General features: G+C 41.0%; 1 protein-coding gene across 2 annotated transcripts in view; it reads left to right on the forward strand.

Annotated features, from left to right (window-relative positions):
• LOC106564809 (phosphofurin acidic cluster sorting protein 2) overlaps nt 1–11,473 on the forward strand; it is a 100,109-nt gene extending 88,636 nt beyond the window's left edge. For both annotated transcript variants that reach the window (XM_014131228.2, XM_014131229.2), the window contains 5 exons: nt 2,038–2,080; nt 2,391–2,529; nt 3,235–3,458; nt 3,768–3,881; nt 8,513–11,473. In XM_014131228.2, coding sequence (XP_013986703.1) covers nt 2,038–2,080; nt 2,391–2,529; nt 3,235–3,458; nt 3,768–3,881; nt 8,513–8,631 — 639 coding nt within the window. In that variant the 3' untranslated portion in view covers nt 8,632–11,473. The remainder of the gene's footprint in view (nt 1–2,037; nt 2,081–2,390; nt 2,530–3,234; nt 3,459–3,767; nt 3,882–8,512) is intronic.
• Nucleotides 11,474–15,047: the final 3,574 nt, after the last annotated feature.

Below are 15,047 nucleotides of genomic sequence, written 5' to 3' on the forward strand. Positions count from 1 at the left end.
CTGGGTTTAGCAGATGCCAGGAGAACGCTACCATAGTGCCAACTGTAAAGTTTGGTGGAGGAGGAATAATGGTCTCGGGCTGTTTTACCTGGTTCAGGCTAGGCCCCTTAGTTCCAGTGAAGGGAAATCTTAACTGTACAGCATACAATGACATTGTAGACAATTCTGTGCTTCCAACTTTGTGGCAACAGTTGGGGGTAAAGGCCCTTTCCTGTGTTAACATGACAATGCCGTTGTGCACAAAGCGAGGTCCATACAGAAATAGTTTATCGAGATCGGTGTGGAAGAACTTGACTGGCCTGCACAGAGCCCTGACCCCAACCCCATCGAACACCTTTAACATCTGCTAACCATGTGTATGTGACCAATAACATTTGATTTGATTTGGATGAATTGGAACGGCGACTGCGAGCCAGGCCTAATTGCCCAACACCAGTGCCTGACCTCACTAATGCACAAATGAGATGTTCGATGAGCAGGTGTCCACACACTTTTGGTCAAGTATTGTACCTTGGTTAAATGTACTGACTGTACGTCACTCTGGATAAGAGTGTCTGTTAAAACTTCTTATGGCTTGAATCCCGTAAGCGGGATCGATATGACAACAGCCAGTGAAAGTGCAGGGCGCCAAATTCAAAACAACAAAAATCTCATAATTAAAATTCCTCAAACATACAAGTATTATACACCATTTTAAAGCTTTACTTCTTGTTAATCCAGCCACAGTGTCTGATTTTAAAAAGGCTTTACAGCAAAAGCAAACCATATGATTATGTTAGGTCAGCGCCTATACACAAAAAAACACAGCCATTTTCCAGCCAAAGAGAGGAGTCACAAAAAGCAGAAATAGAGATAAAATGAATCACTAACCTTTGATGATCTTCATCAGATGACACTCATATGACTTCATGTTACACAATACATGTATGTTTTGTTCGATGAAGTTCATATTTATATCCAAACATCTGTTTACATTGGCGCGTTACGTTCAGTAATGTTTTGCTTCATCCGGTGATTTTGCAGAGAGCCACATCAATTTACAGAAATACTCATCATAAATGTTGATGAAAATACAAGTGTTATGCATAGGATTGTAGATACACTTCTCCTTAATGCAACCGCTGTGTCAGATTTCAAAAAAGCTTTACCGAAAAAGCACACCATGCAATAATCAGAGTACGGCGCTCAGACACAAAAACACGCCATACAATATATCCGCCATGTTGGAGTCAACAATAGTCAGAAATAGCATTATAAATATTCACTTACCTTTGATGATCTTCATTAGAATGCACTCCCAGGAATCCCAGTTCAACAATAAATGTTTGTTTTGTTCGATAAAGTCCATCCCTTATGTCCAAAAACTCCTTTTTGTTCGCGCCTTCTTTTCACAAATCCAAATTCACGATGCGCAGGTCAGACGAAAACTCAAAAAATCCCATTACAGTTCGTAGAAACATGTCAAACGATGTATAGAATCAATCTTTAGGATGTTTTTATCGTAAATCTGCAATAAAGTTTCAACCGGAGAAATCCTTTGTCTTCAGAAATGCAATGGAACTGAGCTACCTCTCATGTGAGTGCGCATGGCTGAGGCTCATGCCCTGCTGGCAGTCCTCTCACTCAATGAGCTCTTATTCATCCCCACATCACAGTAGAAGCCTCAAACAAGGTTCAAAAGACTGTTGATATCTAGTGGAAGCCTTAGGAAGTGCAAAATGACCCCACAGGAATTGTAGTTTGGATAGGCAATCACTTGAAAAACTACAAACCACTTCCTGTTTGGATTTTTTCTCAGGTTTTTGCCTGCCATATGAGTTCTGTTATACTCACAGACATAATTCAAACAGTTTTAGAAACGTCAGGGTGTTTTCTATCCAAATCTACTAATAATATTCATATCTTAGTTTCTGGGCATGAGTAGCAGGCAGTTTACTCTGGGCACGTCAGTCATCCAAGCTACTCAATACTGCCACCATCCATAAGAAGTTAAATGAGCAAAATGTAAATCTCAATCTGGGTTTTTGTCCCCCTCAGCTGGTGAAAGTGGGCATCGTTGAGCACAACCTCTCAACCTCAAGTAAGACATCCTACTCTTTATTTTCCTTTGACCATACGTTTTCTTTGTCTTGTTTGGTAATCCTTTGTTTCGAATGAGATGGAAGGAAGAAGGGAAGACAGAGAGAAGGGGCCCAGCGGGCAAAATACTGTATGTATGATGTCTTAATCATGTAATATTTAGCCTGAGTGGTTTTCTGGTTAAAAGGCATCATATAACTAGATTACAACCAGGTAAAGCAACTTTTTCATGACGAGATCAAGACGCCATGGGACAGACATATATATATATTTTTTAAAGACGTTAACAAATCCTCCTCCCTAATCCTCAGTGGACTCTGATGATGCTGTGATGGGGAGCATCAATATGCTGGCCTCCCCTCCCCCCCAGCCGGGACCAACCTACATGAAGGACCAGACCTGCACCCCGCCCCCCTCCCCCTCCGTCTCAGCCACCCTCGCCGGAGCCGGGTACGTACTGTACCTTAGCTGTCTTGTTAATTAAGTTATCTTCCCTTCTCTCATAACCATTATTTTATCTGAAGGTCAACCTTATAACTATGGCTACAACCCCCATAGAGGCCCATTGGCCACAGTAGCCAATAAAACAATTTCACAAGGTACAGACCACACCTTCCACATTAACAAGTTTCTTATTAGATTTTGGGTTCTGATGGGGTAGAGCAGTTGAACTATGCTCATGAGGCATTTGTAAACTATATATTATTAATTTAATGAGGCATTCGTAAACTATACATTATTAATTTAAAAGGCCAAAGATGGACCAATCTGGAGCGAGTGAGAGAGGATAGCCATCCTTCACCACCCCACTTTCCCGTCACTCCGCATACTTCCCAGATGAATGACCTTACTCCATCCAGATGTTCCTTGCAGACCAGATGTTGGGTGGGGTGAGGGGAAGGGAAATAACCACTGTTCTGTGTTCCGTACTGTCTTTCACTGGAGCTCTACTGTACCCTTTGTCTTCTTCCTTTTCATGACTTGACCTGTAAGTTGTACATAATAAAATAAACTGGCTACAGCCCCACACTGCCACGCACAAGTTCAGATGGTACTAAACCTCGCAGTTTTGGCCTTTTTCTTCCCTTTCATGCCTACAAAACGTTCCTGTTACGTTCCTAAAATGTTTCTCTCCCATATCCCTCCACCGTGCAGCTCTCCGGTGACAGGCGGGGAGGTGATGGGACTCCAGGTGGACTACTGGACATGTCACGGCGCCGACAAGAAGAAGGAGGGCGAGAAACGCGACGTGGGCATCAAGAATACCCTGAAGAGCAACTTCCGCTCGCTGCAGGTGTCCCGCATCCCCAACGGGGGCGAGCTGACACCCCCTCCCGGCATGGCCATGACCGTTGTCATGAAGGAGAAGAACAAGAAAGGTGGGTGGCGCTTTACTGAAAGCCAATGGGTTGAATGCGTTATTACCCGCTATAAGCGTTAATGCGATCTTACAACTCATAGCATGTTATGTTTTTCTATATGAAAATTTGTGCCTGATGAAGAAGACGTCTTTTTCTGGTTGTAATCTAGTTATCTGGCCAAATACAGCAACAACAAGATTTTGTGTTGATGTCGGCATGAAAAAGACGTCTTTACCTTTTACCTTTACATCTTTAGTAAAACAAATGATCTCTTTACTTCAGTGATGTCCTCTCTCGCTCTTCTCTTTCTCACGCTTTGATGAGCAGTGATATTCCTGAGTAAAAAGCCCAAGGAGAAGGAGGTGGACTCCAAGAGCCAGGTGATCGAGGGCATCAGCAGGCTGATCTGCACTGCCAAACACCAGCACACCATGCTGAGAGGTACAGGCCTGACAAACACACACACACACACACACACACACACACACACACACACACACACGTAAGCATAAACACATACCCACACATAGGGTTGTTGCATTGACCGCCAGAGCTTGACTTGGGCAGGAGCTCACCAGAGCTGAGTACTGGCACATCACATTTTCTACTGCTTGAGCTCCTATTCCTCTAATAAAAAATTTGCTCAAAAGTATTGTGGAGCTCCTGCACCTAGCGTAAATTCCGGACTATAAGCCGCAACTTTTTTCCCAGGCTTTGAACCTCGCGGCTTAAACAATGACGCTTATAGACATGTGCGGCTTATTTATGTTCAAAATAAATAAAAAATGTAATTCAGTGGGTGCGGCTTATATTCAGGTGTGCTTAATAGTCCGGAAATTACAGTAAATATAAAAAGTACCTGCACCTAAAATTAGTACTGGCACCTACCTATTTCAGTCCAAGTCAAGCACTGGTGACCGTATTACCGTCACACCTGTAGTCATGAGTCATGACCGCAGTCAAATTCCATGTGACCGTTGAGTCACAGTAATCTCCTCTGGAGATTGTGATAGTAGTAGTACCCAACTCGCTAACGACCATCAGGTCCTAATGGCCTGGTACTCAGGGCTCTATTGTCCCTCTAACCATTCTGACGTCAATGCAAATAAAAAACGAAAATCACATCAAACACTTATCATCAAAACAGTATCGTGTTTTTAAAACTCACCTCAGTGTGATGATCAATTTAAAGAAAGAAGTTCAACAGTAGGTTGAACCTGAGTGGAAAACATGGTTGTTGTGGATGTTGTTTCAAAGTCTAACATAACGAAATGGACAGCACTTTCTAAGGTGATGATTCATTCAAAACACTCATACACATATTAGAGCACATGATTGTGCCATACAATACATAACCTACCGCAAAGGCCTATTACGCACGGCAAAAAATATATAAAAACATTGATTTAAGATGTCTTTGTAATTGGTCTCACCTATACTCCAAAATTAAACAAATTCTAGTAATCTCCTTTGAATGTGGACTTTATTATTGTGCATTATTATGCATACTGGATGGTCTGGTTACCTTACCTTATGCTACGCTCCAAACTTTCTATCCATGAGTCTGGGAGAGAAAGTATAGGCCTAGGCGATGCTGTTGGTTCATTGGTTGTGCAGGGCGGCACACAGAGCTATCCTACAATTATAGTGAATTTGTATTTGAATTTGAATAGCCTAGTAATAGGAAATGTTTTATATTTTCATAATTAATAGGCTGACACGTTACCTTTAGCTACAGAATATCTCACCACCGTGCTTTTCCATCTCTTCTCTCTCCTTCATTCCTTTCTCAAGCGTGCAGAGAGAGGGGCTGTCAACAGTTTAAATGAAATATGTTTCGTTGTGAAAACATGTTGCTATCAATGTACCCAAATTAAGCACTGTGTTTCCCAAAATAAACACTGGGTAGCTGCAGAAACAGGGTTGGAGAGCCCATGGCATACAGAGTTTTGGCAGAATATCACCTGCGAGAGGCTGCATGCTCCTCAAATAGTGGTTGATGCATGGTGGGATATACAGTACCAGTCAAAAGTTTGGACACACCTACTCATTCCAGGGCGTTTTCTTTATTTTTACTATTTTCTACATTGTAGAATAATAGTGAAAACATAAACTATGAAATAACACATATGGAATCATGTAGTAACCAAAAAAGTGTTCAACAAATCAAAATATATTTTATATTTGAGATTCTTCAAATTAGCCACCTGTTAGTAGTTGATGTTCCTCTTCAATAACACAAACCCCAAAGCAAATCAGGGGAGGAAAATAGGTTTATTGAAAGAGAACAAATCATGCGGGGAGGTAGATGGTAGATGTTCATCCTCCCCTGTCCTCAGTGATTCTCTCCTGTGATTCTCCCCACAGAACAAAGGGACAGGATGTTGTTTTATAACCCAGCCTTAGCCTGTGGTTGACCAATTAGAATTCCTTGCAATAAAACTGGGCCAATGGCCAAATAATCAGTATCATATTTCAGGCTCAATGCCTAGACAAATTCCTCCCATGTCTCTGACCCATAGATCAATAATTCTCTCTTACAGAAAAAACACTATTTCCATTGATCGTTAGTACTCTCTTGACCTCTCATCCTCTGCATTGTGTATTTATCTTCGAAATATTCTTACACACCCTTTGCCTTGATGACAGCTTTGCACACTCTTGGTATTTTCTCAAACACCATGAGGTAGTGACCTGGCATGCATTTAAATTAACAGGTGTGCCTTGTTAAAAGTTAATTTGTGTTTTTTTTTTTTTACTTCATGTTGTTGTTGTGACACGGTAAGGGTGGTATACAGAAGATGGCTCTATTTGGTAAAAGACAAAGTCCATATTATGGTAAGAACAGCTCAAATAAGCAAAGAGAAATGACAGTCCATCATTACTTTAAGACATGAAGGTCAGTCAATCCAGACATTTTCCAAGAAACTGAAAGTTTCTTCAAGTGCAGTCGCAAAAACCATAAAGCGCCACAGGAAAGGAAGACCCAGAATCACCTCTGCTGCAGAGGATAAGTTCATTAGAGTTACCAGCCTCAAATATTGCAGGCCAAATAAATGCTTCACAGAGTTCAAGTAACAGACCCATCTCAACATCAACTGTGCAAAGGAGACTGCGTGAATCAGGCCTTCATGGTTGAATTGCTGCAAAGAAACCACTACTAAAGAACACCAATAAGAAGAGCTTGGGCCAAGAAACATGAGCAATGGACATTAGACTGGTGGAAATCTGGAAATGAGTCCAAATTTGAGATTTTTGGTTCCAACCGCCATGTCTTTGTGAGACGCAGAGTAGGTGAACGAATGATCTCTGCGTGTGTGGTTCCCACCGTGAAGCTTGGAGGAGGAGGTGTGGGAGTGTTTTGCTGGTGACACTGTCAGTGATTTATTTAGAATTCAAGGCACACTTAACCAGCATGGCTACCACAGCATTCTGCAGTGATACGCCATCCCATCTGGTTTGCGCTTAGTGGGACTATCAATTGTTTTCAACAGGACAATGACCCAACACAGCTCCAGGCTGTGTAAGGGCTATTTGACCAAGAAGGAGAGTGATGGAGTGCAGCATCAGATGACCTGGCCTCCACAATCACCCGACCTCAACCCAATTGAGATGGTTTGGGATGAGTTGGACCACAGCGTGATGGAAAAGCAGCCAACAGGTGCTCAGCATATGTGAGAACTCCTTCAAGTCTGTTGGAAGAGAATTCCAGGTGAAGCTGGTTGAGAGAATGAGTGTGCAAAGCTGTCATCAAGGCAAAGGGTGGCTACTTTGAAAAATGTAAAATCTAAAATATATTTTGATTTGTTTAACACTTCCTTGGTTACTACATGATTCCATATGTGTTATTTCATAGTTTTGATGTCTTCACTATTATTTTACAATGTAGAAAATAGTAAAAATAAAGACCCTTGAATGAGTACGTGTGTCCAAAATTTTGACTGGTATTATAAGTCCAGACATTTCGATATGCAATCCCGTGTGAAAGCAGAGTTTTGATGGTTGCCACCAAAAAGAGGAGGATCCCAGCCGCTACTCTATTTATTTCTCAGCTGCTCATATTAAGAACATGCTCCGCTATAAAACCGGAATAGCCTACCCGGCATGATTGAAAAACGAACCGTGGAAAGCGGCCCCATTTACTATTCGAGTGCACTTGATGAGAGAGCAGCGTGTGCAGCCTGAGGCAAGGAACAGAGCGGAAGCTTTTTTAGCAACTTTCTCAAATCATCAATAGTCTATAGTCGCATCATGCAGCCCATATATGTTTTGATTTCAAAGACATTCTAAGGTTTGTATCAACACAACTAAAGTAGTCAAATAAATCTAAATCTAGCATATAGGACCTGTTTCAAATGATCACTTTTACGCTCAACATAGCCACTTCATATGCGCACTTGCTCCGGAATAGGAAAAATATCCTGTCTATTTTATTCAGCTAAGTTCAATTATATTCTCCTTAATATAAAATCATATAATATAAAATAACGCCACGGGACTTCTATGCATATCTTGAATGCTAAATGAACTAGCCTACAGCCTATGGCATGGCGCATAGCCAGATGACATATATTCTCTTCTTCTGAAATACATTGTCTTTATATAATGTTGTTTCCTTCGTTTCCTTTCAATAATGTTTCCTTCAAAATGGATTTATTTTGATGGTGTATATAAAATGTAGATGTTCCAAAGGCGCACATCAGAGGCTTGTATGCTTGGAGGCTAGACGTGTTCATGTTAATTAACGGTCAATTACCGTGAGACCGACAGTAATTAGACAATAAACGGGGCTGACGAAATGTCATGACTGCCACAGCACTACCCAAACACCCCACTCTGCATCCCTTCAACGCAAGCATGCACCCACATGTTCAATCATACATGTATACTACATACTTATTCTGTTTTAACACATACTGTAGAGTACGTGCTGAAGACACACACATAGGTTAATGTGAATTCCCTGAATAGCCTCAATTCAATGAGTCTTTAAGAAGTGCAATATCGCCACCAAGTGGTTGAAAATAAAAAATAAATTGCGTCTCTTTCACTCTCTCTCCCTCTCTCCATAGTGTCCATTGACGGCGTGGAGTGGAATGATGTCAAGTTTTTCCAGCTGGCTGCCCAGTGGCCCACTCACGTCAAGCACTTCCCTGTTGGCATCTTCGGCTACACCAAGCCCGCCATGTGACATATCACTGCCACCTAAACCCAAGTATGGGGTAGCTGCAGCCCAATATGGCGACCGGAGTATAGGCGAGTGGGTGTGTCGAAAGGAGTGGGTGATTGGAAAGATAATCAGCTAATTGAGCAGATATGTTGCCGCTCAAGACCGTTTTGCATGGCTGATACGAGTTGATAAGCCGCCGACCAGTGCACCGGTTTTGTATCGAGATGCCTGCTAACCGGAGGTGCTTCCCACTGGGCAGCTGTGTCAAGTTGTCGCCAGCGGTAGCTAACGTGTCAATTTTTTTCTTCTCTCCTATGATTTCATTTCAAGTAGGATAGAAGCCTACACAAGAAATAACTAATATTGATAACCATCTAGATTTCACATTGATACATAAATACAGACTACTCAATGGGCATGGCATGAAGGGTAACAACACCTGGACACAGTGTCCTTGCTCCCGCTTGCCAAGCACCATTGTCCCGGCGTGGGAAGTAGCTAATTAGTAGCCAATATCAGGGTGACCGTCACAGTGAGCACACGCATACAAGCAATAGTACACCCATCATCAGTACTTTTAATAAAAAATAAACAATCGTCAGTTTTACAACTTAAAATCTACAGTTATTTATGTTTAACTAACAGCGAAATACAACTCAGACTCATCCTCTGGACGACTCAGACTCAAGTCCAAACTCTCGCAGTACGATAGTTGTGTGGTAAGAACCGGACAAAAAAAACTGCACGATCAAAACTGTCTAACCTGTAACAGAGCGCTTTCAACACATCCACTCCTTTCCACACGCCCATTACTTTCCTTTCAACACATCCACTCGCCTATACACTGGTCGACAAATTGGGCTGCAGCTACCCCCATCTCCTTAAACCCTGACCCCTGAACAGCCCTTATCATCTCCCATAGAGAGAGACGAGCTGGATTCCATTCTGAAAAATCACTCCCTTCCTTCTGTCCTTTAAAACGAACCTCATCTACCATAGAGAGACTGGGGCTGGGTTCAATTCTGAAAAAATTATTCTGTTCCCTTTGAACAGTCCTCATCTCCCATAGAGAGAGACAAGCTGGAATACATTCTGAAAAATCACTCCCTTCCTTTCTGTCCTTTGATATTTGTATTTACTAGGTATTGAGGCTATCAATATGGTAATAGCTCCATGAAGTGAAGATTATAGGTCCTTATATGCTGGTTCCCAATTTTTCAAAATGTAATTATTAGAAATACATTTCTAAATCTAAATTTGAAATTAATCCAACTCGTTCAGCTCCGTGGGCTCTCCAAGTTACCAAAGGTAGTGGGGAAGGCTGGGAGTAATCCACCAGATTGGAACCCAGCCAAGGCTGCTCTGACTAAGCAAAAAACGTAAACAAACTCCCTAGTCCTTTTCCTGTGGAAACTGTCCAGTTACAAACCTGTGTTCCCAGTATAAAATGGATGTTGTTGTCAACGTCAAATGTTACTGTTTTATACACCAGCAAAAAAAGAAGGAAAAAAACATCTTTTGTTAAAAAAATGTATGCTGCCTTTTAAGTATAATAGTGTATATTGTGGTTAGACACTTATAATGGCCACCTGTAATGGCAGCTTTGTTGGCACTTTGTTTTGTTACTATATTATTATTTCTGTGAAATCCTATGTGGGTAAATGTCCTGTATATAATGTAAGAGGATTGAAGGGGTGTGTTGGTGTGTGTTTGCAGTGTGTGCCGGGAGGCAGTGTGTGTTACTGATTTTTAGGATAAAGGGTGGGATGCTAAGAGAGGAATTGCTGTGAAATTTGCAGAGGAACCCCTCTTGCTATGAAGAGATGTATTTTGTTCTCTTTTTTTATTGAGAAAAGTGACTTACTCAAGTTTTTGATACACTACTTTCTGGCTAGTATACTTGCCTTTTTGATTTAGAAGCACATTGTACGGAAACAGAATAGGGACAATCAGTAACCAAGAATCTTGGCACTGTATAACGAGAGACGTTCATCAGAGAGTGGAATGTATCCTTAGGCGAGTTCAATGCAATGACTTCACTTGTGAATTTGTGAAGAGGGCCCTAGGTGCATGCAAGAATTTCTGGACACAAACGTGTATAGGAGAGAGAAGAATGAGAGAAAGAGAGGGCAAGGAAAGAAGGAAGCAAATGTCTTGTTCCCAGTGCCCTGCTCTAACACACCTGATTAGCCTACTCTCTGCAAAGGGCTCAGCAGTGCAGTTTTCAGTAATACCCTTCTCACACTACTACTGAGTTGACCCAAGCCAAGCTGTACTGTACTAGCTTGGTTAAGCATCCACTATAGTTGCTGGAACTGTGTTCACAATGACCATGTGGGGGGGGAAAAATACAGTTAAACACAGTACAGTTTGGCTTGATACAGTAGTGTGAAAAGGGTAGAAGAATTCCCCAGTTCTTAAACTATTTACCAGTGACTTTGAAGTGTTCTTTTTTCTAACTTTATCCATTCTGAAAGGCAAGAATCCCTTTATAAAACTAGCGTGCCGTATTCAACAATGAACTAATTGCTGTCCACTGTTCTCTGTTTTTATACTTTCTTTAAACTTTCTTTGAGTCAAAAAGGGCCACAGGCTTAATTGGTTTTTAGGGAATTGCCAGGATTTTAATGTCAGCAATGTTGTTGTATTGTGTGTTGATGTTTTTTCATGAGGTGTATTTTCTCATAGACCTATGAGGGAAATAGCGTCCTGTGCCTCTTCAGTCGAGGCTATGCAGGACACCTGGAAGTCAAAGCTTCCTTCCTTAGTTATTTCGCCTCTCTCCATCTTTTGACCTTGTATGTTTGTGACTTGACACGAAAATGCATTTCATTTGGATGAAAGTGTGTTTTGGAGATTTTAAGTGTGTGTCTGTGTGTGCATGCGCTCAGAAGGGGTACTGTGTAACCCCATTTGTCAATATCAACCCTTTGAAAACTGGCTTCTCTTGCGATTAGATACTACATGGATAGTATTACATTTGACTTATTTTTTGTTCATCTTCACCGTGGTAGCTGAATATTAACAACAGTGTATGTTACCGTAATTTTGACCCGTCATGCATTGCTGACGGTCAAGGTGTCTCATGTTTTGCCTCAGAAAGGGGGAAGGTCTTCGGTCAATCCCACTCATTTGACTGTACAGTGTTCCACTATTTCATGATACCAACAATATACAACAGTATGTGGCCACCCCTTCAAATTAGTGGATTTGGCTATTTCTGCCACACCCGTTGCTGACAGGTGTATAAAATCGACCACACAGCCGAGCAATCGCCATAGTCAAACATTGGCAGTAGAATGACCTTACTGAAGAGCTCAGTGACTTTCAACGTGGCACCGTCATAGGATGCCACCTTTCCAACAAGTAATTTCCTTACATTTCTGGCCTGCTAGAGCTGCCCCGGTCAACTGCATATTGATGCCAATGATTTTGGAATGAGACGTTCGACAAGCAGGTGACCACATACTTTTGGTCATGTAGTGTATCTATACATAACTGAAACATAAATATGTTCCACTACTTCATAATACATATTTACAGTTGAAGTCGGAAGTTTACAAACACTTAGGTTGGAGTCATTTAAAACTTGTTTTTCAACCACTCCACAAATGTCTTGTGAACAAACTATAGTTTTGGCAAGTCGGTTAGGACATCTACTTTGTGCATGACACAAGTAATTTTTCCAACAACTGTTTACAGACAGATTATTTCACTTATAATTCACTTTTTCACAATTCCAGTGGGTCAGAAGTTTACATACACTAAGTTGACTGTGCCTTTAAACAGCTTGGAAGATTCCATAGAATTATGTCATGGCTTTAGAAGCTTCTGATAGGCTAATTGACATCATTTGAGTCAATTGGAGGTGTACCTGTGGATGTATTTCAAGGCCTACCTTCAAACTCAGTGCCTCTTTGCTTGACGTAATGGGAAAATCAAAAGAAATCAGCCAAGACCTCAGAAAAAATTGTAGACCTCCACAAGTCTGGTTCATCCTTGGGAGCTATTTCCAAATGCCTGAAGGTACCACGGTCATCTGTACAAACAATAGTACGGTAGTATAAACACCATGCGACCACGCAGCCGTCATCCAATTTGTAAGTCGCTCTGGATAAGAGCGTCTGCTAAATGACGTAAATGTAAATGTAATACCGCTCAGGAAGGAGACGAGTTCTGTCTCCTAGACATGAACGTACTTTGGTGCGAAAAGTGCAAATCAATTGCAGAACAACTGCAAAGAACCTTGTGAAGATGCTGGAGGAAACAGGTAAAAAAGCTTTATCCACAGTAAAACAAGTCCTATATCGACAAGGAAGAGGCCACTGCTCCAAAACCACCATAAAAAAAGCCAGACTACAGTTTGCAACTGCACATGGGGACAAAGATCGTACTTTTTGGAGAAATGTCCTCTGGTCTGATGAAACAAAAATATAACTGTTTGGCCATAATGACCATTGTTATGTTTGGAGGAAAAAGGGGGAGGCTTGCAAGCCAAAGAACACCATCCCAACCGTGAATCACGGGGGTGGCAGCATCATGTTGTAGGGGTGCTTTGCTGCAGGAGGGGCTGGTGCACTTCACAAAATAGATGGCATCATGAGGAAGGGAAATTATGTTGATATTTTGAAACAACATCTCAAGTTATCAGTCAGGAAGTTAAAGCTTGGTCGCAAATGGGTCTTCCAGATGGACAATGACCCAAAGCATACTTCCAAAGTTGTGGCAAAATGGCTTAAGGACAACAAAGTCAAAGTATTGGGAGTGGCCATCACAAAGCCCTGATCTCAATCCTGTAGAAAATTTGTGGGCAGAACTGAAAAAGCGTGTGCGAGCAAGGAGGCCTACAAACCTGACTCAGTTACACCAGCTCTGTCAGGAGGAATGGGCCAAAATTCACCCAACTTATTGTGGGAAGCTTGTGGAAGGCTACCTGAAACATTTGACCCAAGTTAAACAATTTAAAGGCAATGCTACCAAATTCTAATTGAGTGTATGTAAACTTCTGACCCACTGGGACTGTGATGAAAGAATAAAAGTTGAAATAAATCATTCTCTCTTCGATTATTCTGACATTTCACATCCTTAAAATAAAGCGGTGATCCTAACTGACCTAAGACAGGGAATTTTTACTAGGATTAAATGTCAGGAATTGTGAAAAACTGAGTTAATGTATTTGGCTAAAGTGTGTATGTAAACTTCCGACTTCAACTGTATATTATAGCACTACTTTTGGGAAGTCAAGCGGCACCAAGTAATACCAAGAAAAACTGGACAGTCAAATAACTTCAACATTGAGCTTTACAGCTCTTTTAAGTATAGTTAAAGTTTGCAGATGTTTTTGCACAAACATTATTTTAAATTATGTGACAGACAGTATTCTTTCTTTTTTAAATGAACCACTAAAGAATACAAGGTAAAAGCTCTTGTTTTTATGATGTCAGTATGTCTTTTTTTTCATATCAGTTTTAGTTTATTGCAATATTTTTTGTTTTATTTCCATCTTACTCTTTATTACGTTTTTGTATGGCCATTTTATGATTCTAACCCTTTTTAATAAAAGAGTTGAGCTCTTTTGTAAAAAAAAAATTGTTTGGAAATTGGGTTTTGAAGTGTTGTGAGTAAAAACAGGCTATTAAAGGAGTGTTGAGAGAATTTGCATTGTTTTATTACTGTTTCAATTTGGAAAGATACTCATGTTGTCATAATACCATGCACTTATTAACCATACTTAGACCTGTCTTTGCATACAGAACACACACACAGAATATGAGCTCATACCTGAGGCTGGACAGTGTTTCATGGTGTTGGATTCCCCTTACCAACAGCAGATGGCGGAGTCATTGTACACATCTGAATCATGATCTGAATCTTTCAATTTAATGTTAATGAGGTCAGATATTCCACACACCAGAGCTTAATTTCATGTTTGGATTTAATATGAATTAAATCCGATCCAACTTTGGTTGTCAAATAGGAAGCCTTCACCCTCCCTCTCTGCCGTCTGTGCCATTCAGAGGCATGGTCATCTCCTCATAAGCACAATCAACAATAGCTGACTTGAGCAAGCGTCCAGCCCCACATTCCGTGTCGGACACAGATTCCAAAGAAGGCGAAGGCCGGGATTCAATTTGATCACGCATTGCAGAGCGCTGTCAACAATGCAGCTCTTAAAGACGTCTATTTGAACCCAGGTCTGCTGACGATAGTCCTCTATAAATACTGTATGGTTCAAATGTTTTGCAGATACGAGCAAGTCTCCAAGATGAACACAAATGGTTTCTAGCAAATTATTTGGTTTTAAATCAAACAAAGTCCCATATCATGCTGTTTGGTACACGACAAAGAATTAACTTCACAGCTGGCAATTTTTTCATTCATGCAAGAGATGGAACAATTGTTGAAAGTGTTGATTTTTAAAAACATATTTGGATTTG

The sequence above is a fragment of the Salmo salar genome, chromosome ssa12, assembly GCF_905237065.1.
Source record: "Salmo salar chromosome ssa12, Ssal_v3.1, whole genome shotgun sequence".
Classification (NCBI taxonomy): Eukaryota; Metazoa; Chordata; class Actinopteri; order Salmoniformes; family Salmonidae; genus Salmo; species Salmo salar.